At 33.7% G+C, this 11,835-nt stretch overlaps 3 protein-coding genes across 4 annotated transcripts; 2 read left to right on the forward strand and 1 right to left on the reverse strand.

Moving 5' to 3' along the window:
• Nucleotides 1-563: 563 nt before the first annotated feature.
• Nucleotides 564-4,383, reverse strand: LOC133794400 (uncharacterized). Its single transcript, XM_062231628.1, has 10 exons — nt 3,948-4,383; nt 3,204-3,446; nt 2,894-3,055; nt 2,368-2,477; nt 2,124-2,232; nt 1,800-1,955; nt 1,569-1,684; nt 1,317-1,483; nt 1,006-1,136; nt 564-927 (listed from the first exon to the last, which is right to left on the reverse strand). Exons 1-10 carry the CDS (start codon nt 4,281-4,283, stop codon nt 808-810), a joined length of 1,650 nt encoding a protein of 549 aa, XP_062087612.1. The 5' UTR covers nt 4,284-4,383; the 3' UTR covers nt 564-807.
• Nucleotides 4,384-4,425: 42 nt separating this feature from the next.
• LOC133794401 (small ribosomal subunit protein eS30z/eS30y/eS30x) lies at nt 4,426-5,264 on the forward strand. The gene is made up of 3 exons (XM_062231630.1): nt 4,426-4,568; nt 4,683-4,820; nt 5,036-5,264. Exons 1-3 carry the CDS (start codon nt 4,565-4,567, stop codon nt 5,080-5,082), a joined length of 189 nt encoding a protein of 62 aa, XP_062087614.1. The 5' UTR covers nt 4,426-4,564; the 3' UTR covers nt 5,083-5,264.
• Nucleotides 5,265-7,314: 2,050 nt separating this feature from the next.
• On the forward strand, nt 7,315-10,654 carry LOC133794402 (glycosyltransferase BC10). 2 transcript variants are annotated; one of them, XM_062231632.1, is made up of 3 exons: nt 7,315-7,690; nt 8,143-8,690; nt 9,763-10,654. In XM_062231632.1, the coding sequence occupies exons 2-3, from the start codon at nt 8,172-8,174 to the stop codon at nt 10,399-10,401; spliced, it is 1,158 nt and encodes a 385-aa protein (XP_062087616.1). In that variant the 5' UTR covers nt 7,315-7,690; nt 8,143-8,171; the 3' UTR covers nt 10,402-10,654. The 2 variants fall into 2 exon arrangements, with proteins under 2 accessions (XP_062087616.1, XP_062087615.1); XM_062231631.1 differs by having other exon boundaries at nt 7,317-7,690; nt 8,159-8,690.
• The last annotated feature ends 1,181 nt before the right edge of the window (nt 10,655-11,835 follow it).

The following is an 11,835-nucleotide window of genomic DNA, read 5'->3' on the forward strand; positions in this document are numbered from 1 at the left end:
AGAATTGTAAAATTGGGAAGGAATTATGTACAAAATTCCAATATTTGGATAACACACCTGTTCTTGCCAACTTCTTTTCTATTATCAAGAAATGATAATATCTTATGCAACACAATCTCAGTTAGCGCCGAGATTCTGTCCACGCCTTCCACTGTGTCCTCCATTGTTACTTGCTACTCAGCTATTATTTCTTGTGATATGAGAAATGAGAATGGCATATGTAGTAAAGTAAAGAGATTCTTGAATTGAAAAAGGATCAAGCATTTAACTTGCTTAGAGCTGACATACTCTTATTTATATATATTGTATATACAAGAAGTGAGGTAAAGAAGTTAAAAAACAAGAAAATGTAACATTAACTAACTTAACGCTTTTAGTATAGCTAATTAAAGCCTAACTAAGAATCAAACAAGTTATAACCAGTAAAGACATATTCTTGGGTCAGTTAATATATCTATTTTTAATTTTATGTACCTTAACAAAACGGAAACGGCTTTTCTTATTTAAAAAATAATCACAAATTGGGAAAACAGTTGACGTTATACATTTTTGAAAGATCAATATTTAAGAATAAAAATGCTTCATTGAAATATTGAATTACACTATATAGCAAGGTCATTCTATCCTGCCTTCCTTCTATTTTCCTTTCCCATATCCAAATACATGGTTTTACAGACACCAAATCTTGATTCAAAGAATAAAAATATTAAAAAATGTGTAAATGGTTTGGATTTCTTTCAAGATACAAAATCACCCTTTTTTTCCCCAAGGAGTGAATGAGCCTTAGTAGTGAAGCATTGTCTGACCTTAACTGGGACTATCACAGAGCTCCAATAGACATACACATTCGATATGAGGAGTGTGTGGGAACATGTCTACTGGCTGTAGACTCTTTAGCTTGTAGCAACCTTTTATATTTTTCTCCGTCTGCACACAGATTTTTTGATCTGATAAATATGGCTAAGAATCAAAGAAGTGAACTAGTGGTAAAGATATGACACATACCACTCCGTGACAGAGGTAATCAAGATCGCGAGCACAGGTTGCAGGATTACATGACACATAAATTATTTGAGGTGCCTTGAGCTTCAGGAGGAATTTAACCAACTTCATGTGCATTCCCGGTCGATTTGGATCTGAACATTTCGGCATATAATTCCAAAAGCAAAAACAGAAGATATGTTAGCAATGCGGAACAGAGAATCTACTACATCTGCTCTGCTTGTTTTGAAATGCAAAATTTCAGACATTAGTAAAATAAGGAAGTTTCCATTTCTAGTAGAAATTGAAAATGTAGTTTTAGCTTTTCATTTAACCTGAAATAACAATGTCAGGTCTGGGAAAATTGTTCCCAAAATTTTCATCAATTTTATTTAGATCTCCTTGCACAAAAGTCGCATTATGGATGCCATTCAGCTCAGCGTTCAGACGAGCATCTGAGATTGCTTGAGGAACTACTTCGTACCCATAAACATGTTTGACCCTGAAATATGAGATCCAACAACAAATAGGAAAAATTATGGGGTTACACATGACAGTTCAATCAGATGGACCGAGAAGAGAACCACCTTCTTGCAAGAGTCAGACCTATGGTGCCAGTCCCACAAAATAAGTCAAGAACAATCTCTGAGCCATCTCCCCTTAGACTAGCACAGTCCTCTATAAGTCTGTATAGAACTTCAGCCTAAAAATTTAAAGATTTTACACAATCAGCATCATAAGAAACCAACCAAATTCAAGTGATTTGTTTTAGAGCAGACGATACGGAAAATAGAGAACGACTAAGTTATGTTGCACACCTGACGAGTATTTGTCTGGAAGAAAGAGTTGGCTGATATTTGAAAAGTAAGCCCTCTTAATATTTCTGTGATATTTGATTTCCCATATAAAGTGTACTCTTGCTCACCCACTGATGTGTTACCAACAGAAGTATTAACATTATTCACGACACTCACCTATATGCAAAGCATGAATCCATGAGAGAAACTTGTAAAGAAATGAAGTAAAAAACATGATGATAATATAATAGGTAATTGAAAAGTAACTGACAGTATGTATAGCTTGATGAAAGGTAAAATACAATAATAAGGAGAATAAAACTATTCAACTAAGTCTGAACAAACCACTTCAGGGACAGCTGTAACTCTTTCAACCAAAGGCTTCAGCAGTTCTGGCTTGTAAGATGACGTCACAAAATTAACCATGAGTTCGGGAAGACCATTCTTCAAATTCCTGGGATTGCAATTACAGCTTACTATTAACCAAAAAGAAATACAAATATAATTTTACTATTATACGGAGAAGCATGAAGATCTACATTCACATAGTTTTAAGAAAAAGCTTATTGACATCGTAGAGCTATGATACCTTCCCGATCTTAGCATTAGATGCTTAAGAAAACCAACATGAGAGCGAACATTATAAGGAGAGAGACCTAAATCTGCATCTCTCCAACAATCTTGGATAGCAGCAAGAACCTATACAATGGATACAAAAGTTATATAAAATAACTCAATTCCCCTGATGCTAATACAATAATGAACACCTACAATTAAAATAAAATGGTAATAAGTGGGTAAAAATCGCTGAAAATGGCAATTTACGGAATAATTGCTCAAGGATCCCTTCACTTACAAACTACCATATTGAATAAATTAGTCCTTATTCCATAGGGAACCATACAATCATCTCAATGTACTTGACATGATGCTGGGCACCATGCTACAAGACAATGACAGGATTCATCCAAAAGTAAGCCAAAGAAAAGGGCTCTCAATTACTTAGCATACGCTAGGCCCGGTGTCTTGCAGAAGTTGTAACACCAGATCTAATGTGCATTTCTTGCATTTAAAGATATACAATCATTGGTTAATACAAGGAAAGCGGATAATACCATATTGGCAGGCTCGCTCTGCAGCAAGCACTTATTGACGTCTAGGACCTTATCAAAAAATCCAGGAGCATGCAGTCCCAGTGCATAATTGTTATCTCCCTCTTGTTTTTCTGCAAGTGATTCTTTAGGTAGCCATTTTGCAGAACCAAATGAAAACTCCATCTGTAACAGAAGAAAAAAATTAACACGAGATATCTGTTTCCCTCTGAAAATATCATACCAGTAATAAGATAGAATTTGCAGAGGAGAGGTTACTTTAAAAGAACAATGAAACTAACCAAACTTAACAAGGTTTACATTATGAACAAACCTTATTCCTGTAATGAAACTGGATGTCACAAGGAACAATGGGCTTCATGATCCTTAAAGATTCCAGTTCGGACTGAGAAAATTTGCCAACATGTATCACCAAATCATGGACTTGTTGCTCCTTAGCTCGGAGTTGTGCCTCATAGGACAAATTTTGCGTTTTGCAGCCTCCACAGTAAGAAGCGTACTCGCAAGGAGCATCCACAAGGTCCCAGTGTGGAGATAATGTCTTTAACTTAGTTACCTGCAGTTCGGGTCACAAAGGGACACTGTTACATGTGTGTGTGCGTGTGCGCGCGCGCTATGAACTCAAGCTAGGTTGTATATCTTAATTCGATATTTCATTAATATAAAAACCTTCGTACAAGCGAGCACATGCATGAATCTTCATCTTCATGGTATGTTGTGAGCTTTTCCAGACGATCAATTAACATGCTTTACTTAATTAATGAACTTCCCTCCAGCAGGGTATATATATTAAGTGAGATATGATAGCTAATCCTACAAACTCGTCAGCTAAGCTTCCCATCATTCTCAAACCACAACAAAGGCATTCAATATCAGCACAATTCCACAAGCTAATATAACTGTTTCATTTTGATAGTATTGATGCCAAATGCAGCATATAGATAACACGCAAAAATTGCATTCTAAAGCTTGTTTTTCATAATTTTCTCACCAACCAAGACCAAGACCAAGACCAAGAGAATCTCTAAGAAGCCATGGGAATCAGAAACTCCATTACCTCAGCATAGTTCCCCTTCTTGCGAGTAACACGCCCAATGAAGCGCTCACCAGGGAGTGCACGGTCACACAATACAACAAACCCAGTATCCTCCACCTTGCATAGACCCTTCCCTTTGAAAGCCAATGACTCGCAAACCAGTTCCAGCGTCTGGTTTCGCTTCGGAAAATACGGGCTGGATTTTGCACTAGATGGTTCGGCGTTGGACTCGGTTTGTTCCGAGTCTTCGGTGAAAGAAGAAGACAGAGAAGCCATTGAAGTGGATAACCGAAACGTTTTCTTCCATGGATGCGTCGAGTACAAGTGCCTGAGGCCGTGGCTCGGCATGGTTGCCATTTTCCGAGCCAGAAGAACTAGTAGTGTCGGAGGGAAGGAAGAGAAAAACGAAAACGGGAGCAATTTCTCTTTTCTGCTTCGTATTTTGGATGGAGGGTATTTTGGTCAAATAAAATAGCTGACAAAATATGAACAAAACGATACCGTATTTAGAGAAACAAAATTTCTTAAATAGTCCCCGTGAGAAGAAAACCCTAAATCGAAAGTGGAAACTCGCAGGCAACAAAGGTTGCATCTTTCTGAGTCTTTGGCGTCGTTAGGAGCAGTTTTTGAAATCATCCATGGGTAATTCGATTCATTCATTTTTAGTTTTTTTTTTAATTTTATTTGAACTGTTTTATTTTCTGCATCATGTTGAATCCGGCGATATGATTGATCTGTGACTGTAACGGGTTACAGGTAAGGTTCACGGTTCGTTGGCACGTGCCGGAAAGGTCAGGGGTCAGACCCCCAAGGTGGCCAAGCAAGACAAGAAGAAGAAGCCCAGAGGCCGCGCTCACAAGCGTATGCAGTACAACCGGAGATTCGTCACCGCCGGTATGTTTAACTTTATCACTCTTTTGTACGGTTTTATATATGTATATATTTCGGCTTCTTTTTAATTAGATTATCAATGAAAAGTTCCTTTTTTGTTAGCCTAGCAAGTAATACATTGTTTGTTTCTGTTACGATAACGTTGATACATTTGTATAACATTTTAAACCCAAATGTTGATTCTATGGATGGGTTGTTATGGTTGGTTGTATTTGCAGTTGTTGGATTTGGAAAGAAGCGGGGACCCAACTCCTCAGAGAAGTAAACTTGACTTTTAGGGCATCAAGTACGAGTAGCTTAGCTTATATAGTGATGGTGAAGCTAGTTTCTTATATTGGGACTGGTTTTTATTTATATTTGCCCTTTATTTTAAAACACTAGGCTTGGTGATTGAATTCGGATAATGAATATCATATATTAACATGGGCTAAAGATTTTTTTTTTTAATGAGCCTTCATTATATTATATATATGTGATATGAATGTGATGGTTGTTCTAAAGATACATTCTTTTTAACCAATTCATGTCTTTATCTTAGCTTAGTTTATTTTGGAAAATAAGTAGCAATGCTTTATATGATTAGTTTTAGGTCTCAGTCCTAGTTGTGTATGTATTGTCTTGGCCACCTATTTTATGATTGGGTTGAACTTTGGTGACAATAAGATTGCCAAACACGGGTCTGATCTGCACTGCGTGGAAGATACGACTAGGCATTTAGGTGTTATGTTTGGTAACTTGGATGATCATTATGGGCTATGGTTTTATTTATTTGGTAGTTTGTGGCTGTTCGTCGTTCGGCTGTACTAATTGGGTTAAATGGTTAGCATTTATCGACATGGGTTTGGGTTGGACTTTTGTTACGATGAGAATGATCTCTCTCGTTAACCAACTTTATTATTCACGCCAAATGCCGTGTGGATTCGTCGCTTTTGGAGAATTGTTGAACACAATTTTGAAAAATTCAGCTGTGATTTGAAGTTTTCAAGATATATAAACACGTAATTCAGATGGGTCATAGCGACTCGTTCACTTCAAAAATATCACCATAAGTAAAGTTCCAAAACTGTTAAGGAGAAGAAGAGATATTCGCCTAAAATTTTCCAAGCACCTTGTAAATCTTTCTGAACGATTACACCGACTTGATTCCTTTAACGGTACTCTTAAAATTTCTAAATGTTATGATATGATTACATAATAGTATTTCATAAATTTACATTCTACCTAAAATTGCTAAACTATTCACCAATCTGTTTACGAAAATATGTAGTTGGCCCAATTCACTATGGTTTATTCCAATACTTGAGTTTTAAACCAAACTAAAATAGATTTTTTTTTCCCGAACCAAACAGTTTCTATACTCACTTAAGGTGACGTTTGGTAATGTAAAGATAATGGTGGAAATATAACGAGAATATGAATAAAATGGAATAGAATTGTCATTATTTTGTTTGATGGATACTTTGGAATGAAAATAGAAATAAAATGAAGTTTATATTATTTTAATCAAATTATGTTTATTCTTATAAATAATTTTTTTATAGTCATTTGTTAAAATAATTTATTTTGAACTCTGTCTTAGTTTTGATATTTTTTTACAAAATGGTCTCCGATATTCCAGACTAGTCGAAATTTTTAGATAGTTCAAATTTTAGACAGATGTTATTTTGCAAAAAATTATCAAAACTAAGCCAAAGTACAAAATAATTTCAAAAAATAAGTCATTTTTACCAATTGACTCTTTTTTTATTAACTGCTATTATACTTGTACATAATATTTTTTTATACATACCAAAGTATCATTTTTATTTTAAATTATATATATTAACCAAATTAATTTTGTAATACAAATTAAAATAATGTCTTGCAAAATTGAATAAATTACCAATTTTGTTTCTTCTTCTTCTTCCTAATGTGTGTTCATTATAGTTAAGCAACAAAGTAAACAATGTCATTAGAAAAAATACCTAAATTTGTGCATAGATAAAGATAAAAGATGAAAAAGAACTTGAGTTAGTGAACATTACCAAACCAAAAATATCACCATAAAGGAAAGGCATGGAAGCTTGAAGACGGGTAAATAGGAGAAAACATAAAAAAAAAATTAAAAAAAAATAAAAAGTTGAAAAGGAATGAGCTTTCATTAGATTTAATTTAGGAAAGTTGATTCAATTTTATTAGAATACTCATTCCAAAAGTTAAAAAAGCAAACCAAATATTGGAAATAATCTACTTTAAGAAACACAATTTTATTCCTTTAAATCATACACTGACTACATTCACTGCAAGTATATTATTAAATTTATTAAAAATAATCTAAAAATCACAACTAATTAATATTATTTTTAATATTTTTGCTTTTAAGAATAAACTAGAAAATGACTATGTCAGATAATAGAATAGTTGATGGGAGACACTTGTGCAAAGAACATGCCGCTAAACCAAAGTAGTAAAAAGCATTATTGAATATTTATTCCAAAAAAAAAAAGGCATTATTGAATAAAATTCTCAAACAGAAATACAGTAATGCAGAGGCGATGATGTAAAGCAAAAAAGACTTCCCCAAACCAAACAAACAAACAAGAAGGAAGAGACAAAGCCAACAAACCCAAAGTCCTAGGTCTTAGGTCTCTTCACCACCTTTCCAAATAACATAACATAACATATGTTTCATTCATTCTCGCCTGCTTTTCTTGTATAAAGTAAAAATCCTCTCTTTCCGACCCACCACATCGGTGGAATGGCTTCTCCTTTAAAAAAATTCCATCTTGTATGGAAAACCGGTGCAATCTATGAAATTTAAGAAACCTATTGTGTGAACCCAGTTTCATTGCTTTTTCTTCACTAATCGGCCACCCACCATCTACTTTCTACTGGTAATTAATTCTCACCCCTTGTAATTGTTATTATTAAATAACCATTCTCATTTCATATCAGCTTCCCACACGTAGTTTCCAATTTCTTTTGCCAAGATGTTGGGAGTTGAAACTGGAAATTTCTGAATTTGATTCAAATTTTCCCATCTTTGACTGGACCCTCATCAATGGGCCAATGTTTGGAAAGAAGTGAAATTTTCTTTTTATTCTAATTATTCCTTATTCTTATTGGGTATGTGATTGCATTGTGGGCTTTTATTGATGCCGTTGGAATTTGAAAACCCAGATCGCTAATCCAACTTTTGCTTCACGTTTTTTCTACCTCAAATCACAATGTGTGCTTTTCCATGCTGCATTGCATTTGAACAGCTGTAGAGATTTTGTAACATAAAGGGTTTTTCTTTTTTCCCTTTCTTCCTTGTTCTATGTTCCGTATGTGATATTACTCATAGGTTGGATTTCATTTAGGATCGAAACTAAGATGGCTGTAGAGGAAGGCAAGGACTCCGGCGTTTCACTCAGAATCAACCCCTCTAGGCTTTTCCCTTTGAGGCTTCTTCAGTTTTTCTTGGTGTTTTTGGCCTTGGGACTTGGGGTTTCAGTTTTTAGTATGTTTACAATTCGATACTTAAAAGTTCAGAATTTTGTTCCAGTAACACAGACCATATTAGAACAGTTCCCGGTCAAGCATTGCTTTGAAGAGCCACTTAGTTTAGAAAGTTGGATCCGACCTCCGTCAAAACTGATGCATACTATGAATGACTCAGAGCTACTATGGAGGGCTTCGTTTGCTCCTCGAATCAAGACTTATCCGATCAAAAGAGTTCCCAAGATTGCTTTCATGTTCTTGACAAAGGGACCATTGCCAATGGCCCCTCTATGGGAGCGATTCTTCAAGGGGCATGAAGGGCAATACTCCATTTACGTCCATTCTCTGCCGTCTTACGAGCCCGATTTTCCACCTTCGTCAGTGTTTTATCAGAGACAAATCCCAAGCCAGGTATCTACTGCCTTTTATTTTCGTTTGCCATACTTGTTTGTCAAGTCACAATCTGATCTGTATTATAGCCTCGTGAGATTTATCACCAGTCTCCTCCATGAATATGAAGATTTCGTTTGGTGAAACTTAATTGCTTATAATAGAGATGTATATGTTTGAGGCTCATGGGAAGACAATGAGATTGCTCGGATCTACTTGTTATTATATCAATTGTGATGACGCTTTTCGACGATGTCTAATTGAATCTCTTCTTGTTAAGATATTTTTCGCATCCAATTTTCTCTAGAATGCCTAGATCTCTTTCCTGTTTTGCGTCAATTAGTCAGTATGTTATCTTGTTAGTTGTTAAGTAGAACTTATGCATCAGTGCATGGAATGGACATCATTGCTTAGACTTAGAGACAGAGGGTTCCTGTCATGGTTTGAGCTCTTATCTCTTCTAAGTATAGCTTATAGTTTCTCTTAGAAATAAAGCATCAGGGCTTAACATTTTATGACTCATGTTTGGAAAGTAAGATATGATTGATTGAAGGGTAGATAATTTTTATGATGGGTTTTGTTATTTAATGCTGAGTTTGTTTGAAAGATTGATCCAATTGCTGAATTACCTAGCATGAAGGCATAATTTAGTCCCATTAAGAAACTTAGATACTTTTATTCGCCCTATCCTCTCTCTCTCTTCTTTATTATGTATAAAGGTTTATAATTTTGTATTAATTATCCTTTAATAATAATTTATTGTTTGCAGCTGAGCTGATAACTCATTCTCATTCATTCTCTTTATTTATTTTATTTTTTTGGTATCTAATCCATCGTTATCTTATCCTGGGAGAACTTTTAAACCATGGTTACCTGTCACGAGTTTGTGGACATCCCATGATTTAAGAGGATTTGGACTTAGTTACCCTTCTTGTTTGGTAATGCATAATGCAGTAATGAAAGATGTTAAAAGGAAAATTCTCCTGTCTAGGCTGCTCTGCTTCTCTGTTTTTTGCATTTGCTTTAGCATATATATGTACTTTGTGTACTGGAAACTATGGTCGATTAAAATTTTGGGCATGCCTCCATGCAGGTAGCAGAGTGGGGAAGAATGAGCATGTGCACGGCTGAGAGGAGACTTCTCGCCAATGCATTGCTTGATATCTCAAATGAATGGTTTATCCTCCTCTCCGAGGCATGCATTCCTCTAAACAACTTCAGCATTGTCTATCGCTATATATCGAGATCCCGTTACAGCTTCATGGGTTCATTTGATGAACCTGGACCTTATGGAAGAGGGCGTTATAACGAAAACATGGCACCTGAGGTAAACTTAACCGATTGGCGTAAAGGGTCTCAGTGGTTTGAGATTAATCGTGTGCTCGCTGTAAGAATTGTTGAAGATACAACCTACTTTCCCAAGTTCAAAGAGTTCTGCACACCGGCTTGTTATGTGGATGAGCACTACTTCCAAACAATGCTGAGCATCGAAACTCCACGTCTCTTGGCTAACAGGAGCCTTACTTATGTGGACTGGTCCAGGGGTGGTGCTCACCCAGCTACTTTTGGGAAAGGTGATATCAACAAGGATTTCTTCAAGAAGATAAGTGAAAGTAAAACATGTCTTTACAATAACCAGCCTACTACACTATGTTTCCTCTTTGCCAGAAAGTTTGCCCCGAGTGCTTTGGATCCTCTATTAGAATTAGCTTCTGATGTTCTAGGGATTTGATAAATTCATCAACTTCGTCTATTTTTTTGTTCTTCTCAAGTGCAGATCAGAGGTTATCAGAATTTTGATACGAACTAACCCAGATTATGTTAATGTCAAAGCATATTACATATACAAAATTGGAACCCAGAGTTAGCATCTTAGTGAAACTTCCTGGTATAAAGTATAATGTAGATTCTTATTGGGGTTCCAATTAATTGAATGTAATAATATAGCACCATATATCTAATAAATAATTGATCTTTCTCTATAACATTTTTTTCTCAATTTCCTTGTGCTATAGTTGATGAAAATATGTAGACATTCAACTATTGCTGTTCAATGAATCGTGACTTGTGGATATAAGATTACTGTTCTTTATAATAATTTGGTCTTCTGTAATGAATCTTATGTTAATAGTCATTTAACAAGTTAAGGAATGTTTGCTTAGTTTTATTTAGAAAATATATTAATTTATTTTTATTATATATTTTTTAAGTATCATTTAAATTTTAAATAAATAAATGTCATATACTATAAAATAATGACATAGACATATTAAAAAAATTAAGTCAAAACATTATTTATAGTTAAAAAAATAAATAAATGGCATTTTTTTTTTAAATTATTAAACTAAGAATTTGTTAGACACATACTTTTAAACTATAAAAGATATAATGCATTCTAGTTTTAAAGTAAATGATTTAACATTGTTTATTAGTTTGAAATTTAATATTCATAATAAATTAAGTTTTTATATTTTTTATGTTTTGATTTATATATTATATATGGTGATTCTAATTTTAAAATTAAATATTTTTTTCTACTTTTCTTTTAGAAAAAATATTCAAAAATTTTAAATTAAAATTACGAATTTAAAAAATTTATTTTATCGAATTTTAATTATTTAATTTAAAAAAAATTAAAGCCAACAAAAAGTTATATATAAATATATATTATTTAATTAATGACTAATGCAATTAAACTAAGAAATATGTATATTTATGTCTTATGTCATTATTACATATATGTTTGGACAAACAAAATTAAATGACAAAATAAATAATTAATAAAAGAAATAAAAGAGTAAATTTAAGGACATAAATATTTTTCAGTTACAATTTTGAAAATATAATTGATAGAGTAATTTAAATACTTTATTTTGGGTCATTTCCTATAATTTCTCATTTTAAAATATGTGATGATAAATTATTGGGTCTCTTGGTAAAATGACATATTTTTTGAAGTCATTTTGCTCTTTGGCCTAGTTTTGATAATTTTTTACAAAATGGTCTTCGACATTCCAGACAACTGGTCGATATTTTAGACAGAGACTATTTTGCAAAAAATTATCAAAACTAAGCCAAAGTACAAAATAACTCATATATTAATTTTTATTTTTATTTTCATTTTCATTTATTTACTTTATTTTGATGACTTTATTATTTTTTAAAT

This window comes from Humulus lupulus, chromosome 8 (genome assembly GCF_963169125.1).
Source record: "Humulus lupulus chromosome 8, drHumLupu1.1, whole genome shotgun sequence".
NCBI lineage: Eukaryota > Viridiplantae > Streptophyta > Magnoliopsida > Rosales > Cannabaceae > Humulus > Humulus lupulus.